The 15,817-nt window shown below is 41.4% G+C and overlaps 1 protein-coding gene across 1 annotated transcript in view; it reads left to right on the top strand.

Annotated features, from left to right (window-relative positions):
* The window catches only part of LOC116044936 (neuropilin-1a-like), a 104,421-nt gene that overhangs the window by 38,468 nt on the left and 50,136 nt on the right, over window positions 1-15,817 (top strand). The window contains exons 4-6 of the mRNA XM_031292488.2: window positions 77-304; window positions 5,884-6,054; window positions 12,153-12,319. Coding sequence (XP_031148348.1) covers window positions 77-304; window positions 5,884-6,054; window positions 12,153-12,319 — 566 coding nt within the window. The remainder of the gene's footprint in view (window positions 1-76; window positions 305-5,883; window positions 6,055-12,152; window positions 12,320-15,817) is intronic.

Below are 15,817 nucleotides of genomic sequence, written 5' to 3'. Positions count from 1 at the left end.
AAAAAACCTCATAAAGTGAAATTTTCATGCCATGGGACCTTTAAAAACTCATCCGTGTCTTCTTCTCCCCTCGCAGGCCCAGAATGTTCCAGGAACTTTACAGCTCCCAGAGGCGTCATCAAGACACCGGGCTTCCCTGAGAAGTACCCCAACAACCTGGACTGCACCTTCATGATCTTCGCCCCCAAGATGTCTGAGATCATGGTGGAGTTTGACAGCTTCGACATGGAGCCCGACACCACGCCGCCGCCAGGCGCCCTCTGCCGATACGACTGGCTGGAGATCTGGGACGGCTTCCCAGCAGGTGAGCAGAGGGTTTGGCTCAGGCTGGGGTGGATATTTCTAGTGAAGCCTTGAAGAAAGATGAGAGTAAAGCTGGAATCAACTTGCACCAAAACAAGTGCAGAAATATGATGCTACAACTTGGAATTGTTCATGTTTTCATTGTTTTCACTCACTTTAACATCCCCATGCAAGACGGTGATCTTAGAAAATACATTTCCCCAACTAGGTCAAAAAAAAAAAAAGAATATTTTTTGGCTGCTAACTTTAATAAGCATTTTATGAACTATCAAGGCTATTTTTCAGCTTGAGACCCTCGCAAAGAAATACATTATAATGGCTGCCTGTAGAACAATACAAAACCAGGTCAAAACAAGCTATAAAAAACATGGTATAAGGGGTATTTTTGCCTGCTTAATTTCAATTTCTGAGGCATTTTATGAACTCTCAAGTCCTTTTTTTAGTTTGAGCCTCTGTCTCGGAACAAAATAAGCTAAAAATGGATAGAGCAAAGAGATCAAATGAAAACTGTCAGACATAACAGAGATGAAGGTGTAAGAATTGAAGGAGAAACAACAGGTGGAGGGTAAGGACAGGGAAAAACGGGATGCAGATGCAGGGGATAAATATGCCGAGCTGTGAAGCAGCACAGAGAAGAGAAGGATGAGATGTGCTCGGGGCGGTTTCCCCCGGCAGATGTTGACAGAAAACAGACAGACGTGTGGCGGTATTGGCGAGGAGGAGGGAGGAGGACAAAGGATGGATGGCTCCCCTGCAGGGGGGACCAGCTCAGACTGAGCGATGGAGGTGAAGGAGAACGCAGAGGCGAAAAATAGATAAAGACACAAGGAAGATGTGTGCTAAAGGAGTGGAGGAGGTAGTCTTGAATTGCCAGACCTTCCTCCACAGCTCAGGGGAGGAAGGTCTGGCTAGTCCCCACAGCATTCCGGGATGGGAGAAAACATGCTCTGGTTTATTGGTATTTCTTTAAACCAATCACAATCGTCTTGAGCGGCGCTAAGCGCCGGACGGAGCCATGATGCCTCTGCAAAATAGCCTCGAGAAGGAACTTGTTTTGGTGGAACATGTGTACATTCAAAGGTTGTTTTAGTCGTGCAACAGAAAACTCAGATTGGACAGATAGTCTAGCTAGCTGTCTGGATTTACCCTGCAGAGATCTGAGGTGCAGTTAACCGTAATCCTCAGAAATCCACCGGAGGTTAGAATGACAACACAAAGACAGAGGAAGGAGACGGACATCTGGCGGAATTTCCGTTGGCAACGGAACAATCCCGGAAATGAAACGTTGTCAATATAGGGAGGAAGTGAAAGCGGAAAGTGATATGTTTTATATTTTGGGAGACAACTTTTCACGTGTTGTGCATATATCAGTAATAACACACATACATTGGCACTTTCAAAGTAACTTCATCCAATCATTGAAGACCCTGGTGTCTTCAGAATTCTTGTTTTTTTTTTAGCCAGATCAAGTTCTGAATGACTATAATGACTGATAAAATCAGCTTTCTGGCTACACTGATGTTGAAATAGAATATTTTAAAACCAAACAAAACCTCAAAAGTCTCTTAAAAAGTTCTTAAACTTACAAATACAATATACCAAATACTAAAGAAGATGCCTTGCTACTCATTAGTTTCTTGATGCAGTTTAATAAAGGGGTTAATTATTTTTCAACTTTTTCATCTCCACAGCTAAAACATAGCCATGTCACTAGTCAGGAGTCTGTGCCAAGTCACATTCTTCCATTGAAAGAAAGCTCAAAAGTGTTTTTTTCCTGAGCAACACATCTGTGTGAAGGAGCATTAAAACAACACAAACAAGAAGTACATACATACAAAACTGCCCAATTAGGTGCTAAGACTAAGATGAGAACATCAACACCACTCTCATGTCTGTGCAGTAAATATGAAGCCACAGCCAGCAACCAGTTAGCTTAGTTTAGCATAAGACTTGAGATATTGGAACCAGCTAGCCTGGCTCTGTCCATAGGTTAAAAAAATCCACCTTTAGTAGCGCCTTTACTTCAAAACCCACTCTGGAGAGAATAAGCATATTTCCACAAAATGTTACTAAACAATGCCTTTAAAGGTGCTCTAAGCGACGTCACGCATTTTTTAGGCTACAACATTTTTTGTCACATACAGCAAACATCTCCTCACTATCTGCTAGCTGCCTGTCCCCTGAACACACTGTAAAAAAACATCTCCTCACTATCTGCTAGCTGCCTGTCCCCTGAACACACTGTAAAAAACATCTCACTATCCGCTAGCTGCCTGTCCCCTGAACACACTGTAAAAAATGCGGTCTCTGTAGACAGTCCAGGCTCCACAAACAGCAACAAAAACAAACTGCTCCAACCTGCACCACCAAACATAACAAACAGTCTTCCAGCCAATAACCGACAAGAAGGATTTGGGGGTGGGGGTTGGGGGGTTAGTGCACAGAAGCACGGAAGGGAGGGGGAGGGGACGGGATGAGGAGGAGGGAGGGGCGAGCTAGCCTCGTTTTGTTTGAAAATACTTTGAACATCAACAAGAAGTAACGTCACCCAACATCACTTAGAGCACCTTTAACATACAGAAGTGTTAGTATGCCCACAGCTGATAATAATCAAAGATGGCTCAGCTGTTAATGTGGTAATTTCAATCTTTTACTTGAGACTCGTCCTCCTGTGCACACATGGAGGCTGGATGTACTGAGAGAGACTCCTTCAGAGCTTACTCAGTGTTCCCTCACCAACTACATTTGGAAAATCGGCACATGAATGACGTCGGCGCATCCTGCTCCACGCTCTGTTCGCACTCTTACTCTGGTTTGGACAGAGTTTTTCGGCTTCCATTGTTGTCTAATTAGCCGCGCAGTGTGCAGATAATGGCGAGAGCTACATACCTTGGACAGGCCTGAGTAGGTTGCCAGGATGCCCACAATACCTGCTGCTGTGCCCAATGCGTTGTCTGGTTATTGCCAGGGAGGAGACTGGCATGGGAAAAACCTGAGGGACACAAAGACTGGCACAGGTATACAGACAGTGACACACACTTTAAAGCCGTGCCAGCATACATAACATGCCAGGGCTTTTCCTGTCGGATGATCTGTGTGTGTGTGTGTGTGTGTGTGTGTGTGTGTGTGTGTGTGTGTGTGTGTGTGTGTGTGTGTGTGTGTGTTAGCGCAGATAACAAAGCATCTCTGCAGCAGGGTGAAGACCACGATGATAGCTTTTCATCCCATCAAACGCATTCGCAATATTAACACAGACACCAAACGTTCCCATCTTGCACTGGTGTTGTTTTTTCTTTGAGAGCTGTAAATCTGTTCTTCAAAAGGAAATGTTTTTTTTTTTTTTTTTTTCTGGTGGGAAAATCAGACAAACAAACATCTAGCACTCATTATTTTTGGATTTATTCTTTAAAAAAATGTATCAAATATTTTTGGGGCATTTATTTTGTTTAGAAATTGTATTTTTCACAGATGTTGTGCACACTAAAATGTATGACTAATAACTAGGAGACCGCTGGCTGGTCACGTGACATCGGCTACAGAGCTCCGTGCTACAGAGCGCTAGTTGCTAGCTGTTTAAACCTCTACAGAGCTTTGTGACGCCGGCTAGAGTCCTCCAGTCACAGCTCGTCGTATCAGCAGCAGTTAGTAGATGTGTTTAACCGCTACAGAGCTCTGCGACCCCAGCTACAGGGCTCCGCATGGCGCTCCACATGATGCTCCGTCAGGTTAGCGGTAGTTGGTGGTTCAGTTACCCGAGAATAGGTGACTGTGAGCCAGGCACAGAGCACCGTGAGCTGCCGGTCATTGATGGTGGTTAGGTTACCCGAGAATAGGTGACTGTGAGCCGGGTACAGAGCACCGCGAGCTGTAATTTCGAGATTACAGTTAAGTTTAGGCAAGAAAAAGTGAGCGTTATGCGGCGACGAAAGTTAAGTTTAGGCACCAAAACGACTTTTTGAGATTGTGGTCTATATTAAAAACACTCCCAAGGAACACACATTTCCTGGGTGATAGTCTTTTGTTTTCCCCAGGAACTGAGCTCCGCTCCCTGACTTCAAAGTCCTGTGTGTTAACACCCGCCCATCCACTCAGACCACCTCCCTGCACGGTCTTATACAGCAGCACTCAATGTGGTGCACACAGCAAAAAAGACGTGGAAATCATACGAATCACAGTACTTATCTTTTTGTAGCTTTTCGAACATGAAAACAGGCTGCCTCTCAACACATACACACACAAATATTATGTTAAAAAGTCATTTAAGTGTTGAATAAGAGTTTCAATATCAAGTTTTTGTCATGATCCAAATTTCATGATGTTCCATTTCACCCCAGGGTATGGTACAACTAACCCAGACTATGGGGTAAAGTGTAACATTTTCCTCCTTGTGTTTGAGAGTAAACCATGCATTTTGTGTTTGGGTTGCAGAGATATCAGCTATACCGTTTTAATAGCAGACACATGGAATTAGTTTGTATCACATTTTGAACCCACTGCCTTAAAAGAGCTCCAAGATACAGACAGAAATGTCAAAATTGTTACAACTGTCCCCGGTCTGCCCTATAATTTTTGTATCATGTATGACTTCTCTGTGGACTGAATGTTCCCTCCTGGAGTGGTGGAGAGGCTGCAGAGCCAGTATCTGTCTGAAACAGGAGGCAGCAGCAGCCTGCCATTGTTTCTCACAGATAAGAACAGGATGAAATGGCCGGCACACTGTGGGCAGGCAGCAACGTCAGCACTCAGCGGTGAAGACATGGGACAGTCTGTCGCTGCGTGCTGCATGTTGCAAAGTATGTTGCAGTAGATGTTAGCCACAGTTTATGCGTCTCATGTTTGATCATTTTAGTCACAGAGCTCAGCGTCTCTTTTGAAAGATAAATCTCCAGCAGTCTGTGGTTGACGCCAAAATTCTGAAGATATTTTCCAAATCCTCGAAGACTCGTCTGTCCATCTTGGTCTAAAGATTATCTGTCCGCTGCACAAATATAAAGATTTAGCTTAATATGTGTTTTTTTTGTTAGTTATGAAACCAATTTTTTCAAGTGCTACAAAATTGAATAAAACACCCAAAATGCAATGAAAATAATCATTAACTTTACCTGCGACATACATCGATACATCCGTGTTATTTTTGGGCAATTTGGTTGAAAGAAACCCATATTTCTGATATAAAAAAACTTTGGAAAAGGGTCAAATTTGACCCGAGGACTACACAAGGGTTAATGACTTCTAATGGAATAACTGTATTTCCTTTTTTCTTCTATCTGCAGTACTTCACTACTCTCACAGCATTGCGTCTCCTAATCTGAGAACTTTCCATTATTAAAAAAGTATATTATATCATTGCTGCAATTAGATAAAGTTGTGAATGTGTGAATTAGATAAAATAAAACAAGTATCAAGCTTCTGTGTTTTTGCTCAAAGTCACAAAACATTTCCCAGGACAGTGAGGGCAGAAAAGGACAAAGTAAATTATAAAAAGCACTGTGCAGTTGATGAGTGATGAAGCTGACATTCTCCCTTTTCTCCCCTGCTCCATCTCTCACTCTATTCGTCCCCCCTCCCTTCTTCCCTCAGTGGGCCCCCACATTGGCCGCTACTGTGGCCAGACGTCCCCGGGCCGTGTGATCTCCTACACAGGCATCCTGTCCATGACCATCACCACTGACAACGCCATCGCCAGAGAGGGATTCTCCGCCAACTACACCATCCGAGAGAGGAGCCTCCCTCCGGGATACGAGGATGAGGGTGAGCAGCTGGAGTAGCCATGAGAAAGGGAGGGGTGGGGGGTGTGGAGGGTAGACATGTCGCCTGGCATTAGGGAAGGACCAGGGTTCATTTCCTGGACGTTTCTGTGTCTCGTTTGCCTTTAACAGTGTGAAAAAATACACATTTCCCTTATAGCAAGATGCTGAATGTCTTTCAGTTGTAGGGGCTCAGCTGTATGTGATCTTTGACCTCTGACCTCCCTGTTGGAGGAATCCCGGAAGTGGAACGTCGTGGTGTGTTTTGTGACCCAACCATCCAACCCCGACTTCCTCCCTACAGTAGCGTTCTTATACAGCAGCAGTCATTGGGTTGCATAAAGCAAAAAAAAAAAAAAGTGGAATGCAGTGCTTAACTTTTCGTAGCTATATGAACGTATTGTTTCATGAGGACTGGCTGGAGTAACCCTGCCCATCTGGTGTTCTGATTCAGGGTCTGAATTTGACAAAAGTGTATGTAATCGTAACTTTAAAGCATAACTCTCACCAAAATGCAACCTAGGGTCTTTTTGTGAATGTCCCAGAGTCAAACTTTCATTTAAAAGCATATTTAGGACAGAAGCGCCACTTTTAAGATTGACCGTATTTTCGTTTTCGGTCAAATGGCCTTTTGAATGGGAGTGCTAGGGGCACTACTATGATCACATCAAAATCAACATTTTTAAAACACTAAGAAGGCTGGACACAACATGGAACTTTGCTCCAAGTATCACCAGGAGCTCTACACATGAACTCAGCACTGAGAACATTGTTTGTGTACCCAGAGTTTACTAAAAAGAAAGGTTTTGAAAAACTCACTGTATCTGTTGGATTTTACAGTCGCAGCCATCTTATCAGTCAAAAAGTGTTGATCTCTGAATGCAACGTAACAGGGAGGAGAGTAAAGATGGAAAGCTCCTAAAGCTTAGTTCCATATAAATGCACTGATTATTTATTGTTTTGTTGTTAGTGAAAAACAATATTGACCTTGTAGTTGAAAAAGGAGCCTCATATAAGAATGACATCCTATGGAGTCCGTTCATTCACATTCGGAGAACGACTATTTTTGACTGGGAAAATGACAGTGAGTTGTTAAAACCTCTCTTTTTAGTAAACTCTGTGAACACAACCAGTGTTGTCAATGCTGAGTTCATGTGTAGAGCTCCTGGTGATACTTGGAGCAAAGTCTCATGTTGTGTCGAGCCTTCTTTGTTGATTTTGATGTGATCATAGTTGTGCCCCTAGCACTCCCATTCAAAAGGCCATTTGACCGAAAACGAAAACACGGTCAATCTTAAAAGTGGCGCTTCCGTCCTAATTATGCTTTTAACTAAAATTTGATTCGGGTACATTCACAAAAAGACCCTAGGTTGCATTTTGGCGAGAGTTACACTTTAAATTTAAAATGGGATTTGGCTCTGATAAAAACAGCAGGATGACCTTCTTTTAACTCGTATCTTCTCCTGTTGAACAATGATCACCAGGTAAAGAGTTGCTCTTGGTTATGGTTCCTTTTAATGTGTTGTGTCCACATGTTAAAAAAACTGTGTGACCCTGTAGGAATGCCTGGAGAGAGATAAGTTATGTTGACCCGAATGGTTTTTGCACTCTTGTAACCTTGTAACCTCACCCCCAGTCACCCCTGTGTAGGAATGTGAGAGGTGAGTTTACCTAAAGTCCCACAGTGGCTAACATGGGCACTTTGGGAGAAATAAACATAAATTTCCACATTTCACTGCTCTAAATTGATATTTAATGACTTAAAGTCAGTTGACTGTGTATTTATGTAGTGTTTGGGTCAGGATTTACATGTCCCAACTGCACACAGTGGTCAGTGAATGTGCTATTTTTCTTTCTTTTCCTCATTTAAAATGGCCAAAGTGTCACAATAAATTTGCCAAAACACTTCACAAAATAGGTATAAACATTATCCAGTTATTGACAAACCAATCTCACATGTGCTGGAGCTTTTGGGCATATCGAATGATATTCATCAGCAGATGGTGTTTGCCAGTTGCCATAGAATTCTAGATGTTCAAATTCTACTCATTTTTGAGCACTTAAGGACCTCTCGTCCATGCTGGTTTACAAATTGAGGCTGGAATGCTCTTATTGGTATTCAAATTGTGACGTCCAAATCAATTACAAACAAAAGCATTGACAAAGAGTGTTGTTTTCTAAGTCCTTCTGCACATTGTTTGACAAAAAAAAAGATCTTATTTGCATTTTATACGTATTTGATACCACCTCCTTCAATCGCAACAGAATGCACTGAGCTGGAAAATGTTTCTGAATCACACATGCATGTAAACATTTTACCAGAGGGGTCACATAATTATCTGTTGTTCAGTTTTCTTGTTTGTTTTTGCCCTGGGGAGAAAATGTGGGTGTTGTAGGGTTGTGTGTGTGTGTGTGTGTGTGTGTGTGTGTGTGTGTGTGTGTGTGTGTGTGTGTGTGTGTGTGTGTGTGTGTGTGTGTTTGTGTGTGTGTGTGTGTGTTATCTGCTGTTGATGGTGAGTGTTAATGACACATGGGTGTAGTCTATACAGTATTCATCAAATATCTCTGTACTGTGTGTGTGTGTGTGTGTGTGTGTGTGTGTGTGTGTGTGTGTGTGTGTGTGTGTGTGTGTGTGTGGTGTGTGTGTGTGTGTGTGTGTGTGTGTGTGTGTGTGTGTGTGTGAGATAGAGAGTGTGCTTGTTTTACTATATTCGTGGGGTCCAAAAACCGGGGAATACAGTATACTTGTGGGGTCTGCACAGCCTTATGGGGCCCAAAATGCTGGACCCCACAAGTTTAAAGGTCTGTTTGAGGGTTAAGACTTGGTTTTAGGATTAGGGTTAGAATTAGGTTATGGTTAGGGTGAGGGTAAGGGTTAAGGTTAGGCATTTAGTTGTGATGGTTAAGGTTAGGGTAAGGGGCTAGGGAATGCATTATGTCAATGACGGGTCCCCACAAAGATAGTGAAACAAACGTGTGTGTGTGTGTGTGTGTGTGTGTGTGTGTGTGTGTGTGTGTGTGTGTGTGTGTGTGTGTGTGTGTGTGTAGCTCTAGGCTACATTCAGACTGTAGACAAATCCGATTCTTTTCTCAAATAAGACAGATCGGCACTGTTATTTGCAAGTGATCAGATCGGATGTGTGTGTCCAGACATCTCCAACTTATCTCTACATCTCTAACCTTATTGCTTTATAATAGTGTTTAAAAAAAAACAGCCATTTTATAATCCATTCAGTTGAGCACATTTGGAGCATGATGGGTGGTCTTGATGAAGGGGTACATCTGACAAAAAAGGTTGGGAACCACTGCTATGAACAACCTGTTATCTTCTATTCACTCTGATTTCTACATCAATGCGTTCAGTGCGTTCATCCTCTTCACATTCTCAGAAAGAACTTCCATTTAAGCAGGATCTGTGCTAACCGCCTCTGAGGACTCCAACTCTGATATCCTGTGGAGAATTTACGGTTTTCTTTCGCTATGTCCTGGCCATCACCTTCAGAAATGGCTTCCAGCCGGGCCTTTGATCAGCTGGACGATCGGTGGGGGTGTCATTTTACGATCTTTCTTTCTTTTTGGCTGGAGAGCTGGAGGGATGGGGATGAAGTTTGTCCCCCATACCTGCTGTGAGGGAGACATGGTTGTCTCATGAATTGAAATGAGAAAAAAGCAAAAAGAAAGGTTTTTGGATAGGAGACTGAGGCCAGAAGGAAAACATAAAAGTAAGCGAATTTAGGGATAAAGTGGTGGCTGGCTGATAGCCAGTGGTGTTTTTCTTTCTCATTGTCTTGCAGCAGTTTCACAGCATTTTCTGGCAAGAGTGGGCTACTCTGCTGGGGAAAGCTGTGAATTTGATGATTTGGACCTGAAAATGGTCAAATAACAAAAATTGACGATGAGTGCAAAAAAAAAAACAGCTTCTACTGTCTTTTGGTGATGTTGCAAGCAAACTTTCTCCCTAATTTATTTGTGAAACTTGGAATGATGTAAGTGTGTTTGTGTCAGTCGGGTAGACCTTGTGTCTCCAGACAGGCCTCCCACACACACATAAATAATCACATTTCCTTTTGTTCCCCCCTCCCTCTTCCTTCCCCATGCTCCCCTGCTGTTACCGAGTGGACACTGTAGCCACAGAGACAGCGACATGTTTGTCCAAAGGGTTGTTTTAAAACCCACTCGAAAACCCAAAGGATTTGGGATTTTCTGAATCCACGGAGGAGTGCATTATCCTTGAGTTTGAGTAAAACAATGGAAACATGCTAAATTGGAGTTGAATCTGCACATGAAATTAGCAGCAGTATGTGTCTGTGTGAGTTTGTGTGTGCATAAAAAAGTATTATGCTGAAGCTAAAATGATTGGTTGAGCTACAATGAATTAACAACAAATTTGAAAATCGGCTAATCCTTTAAAGTCATCTATCAAACAAAAATCATACACTGCTTCCAGCTTCTCTGATGTGAATATTTGCTGCTTTTGTTCTTTTTTATATCATTGTTAATTAATTTATCTTTGAGAAGTTGTGATAGCTATTTGTCCCCATTTCTGACATTTTGTGGATGAAATAATTCTATAAATAAAAGAAGATTGAACAAGATGAATTGGTTATGAAGATTATACTTACTTGCAGTATCAGGATAGAGTAGTGGTTCGAGAAAAGCCATCAGATAGCTGTGAGTTTAGCTGTCAAGTCACTCTTGATGGGATTATTGGCAAACAGTGATTTTGACAATGACATACTGTATGTTTTGTTATTTTGACTCTTTATTTGAGCACACTGGATTTGAAACAATAATAAAGTGCTGACTTTCAGCTGTTTACATCCATATTATTACTATTACAGTATTATATGTTCATACTAGCCAATCATGGCCTTCCCTGAAACAAAACAGCAGGTTGTTTTTGAAATTTAAATGTGGGTTTTAGCCTCACATGTCTGCACGTAGAATGAGTGTGTGAATGTATGGATACTATACAAAAGCCAGTGTCACCAAACAGCCTATGAAGTGCCACATACACAGGAGCTTGTTTGAAATGCCTCTTTAATACTGACTTTACAGTGTCTGGGTGACTCAATGCTCACTTGTTTTTCAAACCATCAAAATGAACTTTTCTTTTTAACACAGATTAATGACTAGAGGTGTTTCTGTCAGAATCAGCCATTACCAAGTAACCGAAATTCAGTTCATCCAGCTAATGATGTGTGTAATAAACTTTTTAAAGCTCATATTCAAGGGGCAGTTTGTTTGATTTTGATGACAAACATTTCCCATTATGATCCAATAATAATTACCTCCTCATTTGTTGATATTTTGGACATAAAAACTTGATTGCCACCCTGCGATGTGATTAGGAACAAATACTTTATGTTCACTGGTATCTAAGAAACACACAGACCATCATTTTAGTTTTACAATAGTCAAAGTAGATAAGATGATCGAGGTCATGAATTAGATCCATCTGGGTTTCATGTTCCTTGATAACGTCTAAATAGGTAAAGATATTTTGCTGATTTAAATCGAGCTCTGTGTCATGGCAGTGTGGGCAGTGTGTTTAGATGAACGGTGTTTGGCTTCCCTCCATGGCGCCAGTACAGGGAAACCAAACACCATTCATTTAAACACACTGCCGGGCGCCAGGATAGCTCAGTTGGTAGAGCGGGCACCCATATGTAGAGGTTTACTCCTCGACGCAGCGGCCCCGGGTTCTACGCAGACCTGCAGTCCTTTGCTGCATGTCATTCCCCCCTGTCTCTCCCCTTTCATTTCTTTAGCTGTCCTGTCAAATAAAGGCCTAAAAATGCCACAAAAAAATCTTTAAACACACTGCCCACACAAACATGACACAGAGCTGGTTTAAAATCGGCAAAGTATCCCTTTAATTGGTTGAACCCATTTGCTATGACAGAGACCCATCTGGGAGATCAGTTGATTCAAAAAAATGGTTATATTTTCTGTAACTACCAACACAAAATGATAAATACAGTACAATGGATAATACCTTCTTTTTAACCACCACATCAGAGGCTAATGTCTGCAGAAAGTGATTCAAAAAAATATCATTTAGGACTCTTGTTGTTAATAGAGGCTTTCTTTCTTTGGCAGATTTTGCTTGTATGGAGCCACTGGGCATGGAGTCGGGGGAAATTTCCTCAGAGCAGATCACTGCCTCCTCCCAGTATAACTCCAACTGGTCCCCTGAACGCTCGCGCCTCAACTACCAGGAGAACGGCTGGACGCCCTCTGATGACACCGTCAGGGAGTGGATTCAGGTCAGTAATGTTTGGTTACGTTAGAAGTCGAGGTATCACATGGGGGAGGATTCTTGAATTTCTTGTGACTGAAATTACATCACACTGGTCTTCATTGTAGAGTCTGATCTCCAAATGTACGTTTGCTCATTCATGGAGAAACCGTGTTCCCTGAGTTCGAACTTGGATGTACCGCTGAGATCTTGCTCACATCTGGTCTGAATATTGTTCACTCATTTGTAACACTTTTTCTCTGCATGTTATACAGACACAAAAGGAGCAGAAAATAAGACAACATGCATTATTTATTCAAATTCGCCTCTCCAGCACAGTTGACATGTCTTGTCTTCATTGTGAAATCTGACGTAGCAGCCTGCAATCACTGAATGTGGAAATAGAGCAGACCAGTGTTTCTAGCTATAAACACATTTGATATATTTTTACTGCTTGAGGATTCAGTTGGCTAAACTAACTGCTGTACAGGTTTGAGAAGGAAGAAGTCAGGTTGGCTTCTAAGTCATGTTGGCCTCTGTACACACATCAGGGACACAACAAACTGTTTCTGTTTCAAGCTGCATTTAAAGGTCCCGTATTGTAAAAAGTGAAATTGCCATGTCTTTTTTTTATTATAAAGTATAAAGCAGATTGAGGTGCTATATAAATACTGTGAAAGTATCAAAACGCTCAATCCACAGAGAAATGCACACAGCCAGGATTCAGAAACTGTGCCTTTAAATGAGCCGTCAGGACTTCTGTATGGTTGTGATGTCACAACAACCTATATATGTAGAAAGTGCTTTTTTTGAAGAGAACGGAGCGTTTCAGACAGAGGGTGACTACAGGTATTTTAAGACAGGCAGTATGAGAAAAATAATGTGTTTTTTTAACATTAAAGCATGTAAACATATTGTAGTAGAAACCCAAAATACAAGTATGAATCTGAAAATGAGCATGATATGGGACCTTTAAATTAAACACATTTCATTTTTTGTATTTGGCGCTTTCTCTAATTTTGTTAGGTAGGATACAATGCAATTTAAAGCTGCACTGAGAAGCCCAACATGCATTTCTATGATCTATCGTAAGGTTTATGACTATATAAATTGTGAAATATCTAATAATTTGCATTCAATATGCACATACAGTGCATTTTTCTTGTTAGATTGTAGTTTGAAACAATGGAATTTGCTTTTCAAACATTTAGTCAGACATACACTATTGTTTTTTGTATGTGGTAGTTTAGTTCTACAGTAAAAATGTAGATATGGTGTGATATTAAATACAACTGATTGCATGAGTTCTACAGCGTCAGAAGCTGAGATGGCAGTTAGCCTGTTAAGCTATGCTAGTTATCGTTTAGCCAAACTAATTTAGCTTCATGACTAGAATTAGCTACTTCATCATTTGGTTGTGGGTTTTTTTTAAACTTAGTTAACAAGATGGCAGTTCATTAAAATGGATATTTTTCAGAGAGAGACAGAGAGAGCTACTGGTAAAAAAAAAAGTATATTTAGCTTTAGCCTGTGGCTTTCTCTCCAGCTAGTTTCAGTGGCAGGGTGCAGTTACTGTGATTTGTTCGGGTGTTTTTCATTTCTATTGCTTAATACATTTTATACGATGTCAAAGTGAGCTTCAGGTCTTTACTCAATTTGGAGCATCTCTGTAGGTCCAAGTTTAGGTTTTTTTGGATGGCAGAATACTGTTTTGTATGAGAATAAGCAGCAATGACTCAGCATTTCAACTGAGTTAGGGAAAACAGAGAGCAAATATGGTCTTCACGATAAGCTTGAAATCTTTGGCACACATGAACAAAGCCAAACTGTTTTTCTAATCCTTTTTTTCTTGCGCTCTTGAGAGTGCAGTCCATCGTGTTTGGCTAAAATTAAAGGAACCAGGAACTGATTTGTTTGTATCCCTCTTAAATTATCAGCCCTGACAGGACGACAGCTCACCAAAACGTCTGGTACTTTTAGAGTTCTGGCTCATTTATAATTGGGCTTTGTAAACAGCAAGCATGGGCTTTTCGTAATATGGTTTTTGGACCAAAGAAAACTAACTCTAGGTGAGATCGCCCCCATCAGATAGACCTATAAGGTGCGGCTGGAGTCCAAGACTGTCCCATTGTGCAGGACAGGAACTCATAAAGGAAGACTCACAATGCCCCTCACAGTAAGAACGGACCCTCACTTCCTTCCTGTGGGGGTTAAAACAGGAAGTAGACATGAGGACGGCCTCGGTGCCGGATTAGTAGTAGTGTTTCTCTATTGTCTGTCTGGGGACTCCTTTTAGCTACTGGACCCGACAGCTGAGCCCTCAGGGAGGTAATGATATGAACACTGTGTTTTAATAGAGACTAATAGGTTCATCTAGAGAGAGGTTGTCCGGTACACTTAAAATATGTAGTGTTCATTTTACAAAAGTTAATTTACCAATGATGCCTTCTGAATGTTTCATTATTTGTTTTTACTTAGTACTTAGTGACTTAGTGGCACAAATTGTTTTCTAAAAGTGTTTCTTGTCACATTTAAGGACACATTTTTAGAAATGAAATAAGAAATTACAGATTTTTTTGATCATATGTACTATATGAGGCTTCTCTAACACAAATGCACATATCAAAACCATCTTCACTATTATACAGTATGTTGATATAGGCATAGATTTACATAGGCTTTGACTTTTGCACTTTGGTTTGATCCCATCCCCTTTTTCATGCTATAAATATACTTTTTAAAACCCTTACTGGTACTATACCCTTACCTCCCTGACATGTTCCAGTCCACCTTTGTGTTCTTACTGTACCAACATTAAAACAAATGCTCCTTCTATTCATTTACAGTACAGAAGCTCTCAAATTGTCTTGATTTTATTGTTTTAAAGCCCTGGAATAAAAACCTACCAAGTCTTTGCACACATGACGTGCCCATTTCTGCCTTCTCAGCAACATTATGCTGTTGGCGTCTGAGCAGCTCTCAGAGTTTTTCCATAAGGACACATTGACTGTATACTAAAGGAAGTGACGACACTCCTCGTTCAGGTCACCCGTTGTGAGATTTGCACCAGCAACTTCTCAGTCCCACACTCTCTCTCCTGACGCCCGAGGCTGGAAGCTGTAGTCCAGTTTGGTGTGTGTGTGTGTGTGTGTGTGTGTGTGTGTGTGTGTGTGTGCACAGTGGCCAGTCCCTCCTGAAGAAACAGCAGACCATCCCCCTGCCACAGTGATTTATAGCCTCAGAACCCATACTGTTGCTTGCCCCCCGACTCTGTGAGGCGTTTGAGTTATGACTGGTGGTTTTTGTGAAGAGAATTTTCCATTTTATTTGATTAAGTGTGGTGCGTGGCCAACTCCGCACAGCATGGTTTGCCTTACGGCTTTCCATTTATCTTACTTGAAAAGAAAATTATGACTTTGTTAATTCTTGCATGCACGCCCACTCCGATGCTAACACTTCTATTATTCATTTAAAGGCATTCATATTTTATTGATACTATTTCAGGTTACTATATATAATTCTTTCG

This window comes from Sander lucioperca, chromosome 9 (assembly GCF_008315115.2).
Source record: "Sander lucioperca isolate FBNREF2018 chromosome 9, SLUC_FBN_1.2, whole genome shotgun sequence".
Classification (NCBI taxonomy): domain Eukaryota; kingdom Metazoa; phylum Chordata; class Actinopteri; order Perciformes; family Percidae; genus Sander; species Sander lucioperca.
This window is presented reverse-complemented; position numbering and strand designations above follow the sequence as displayed.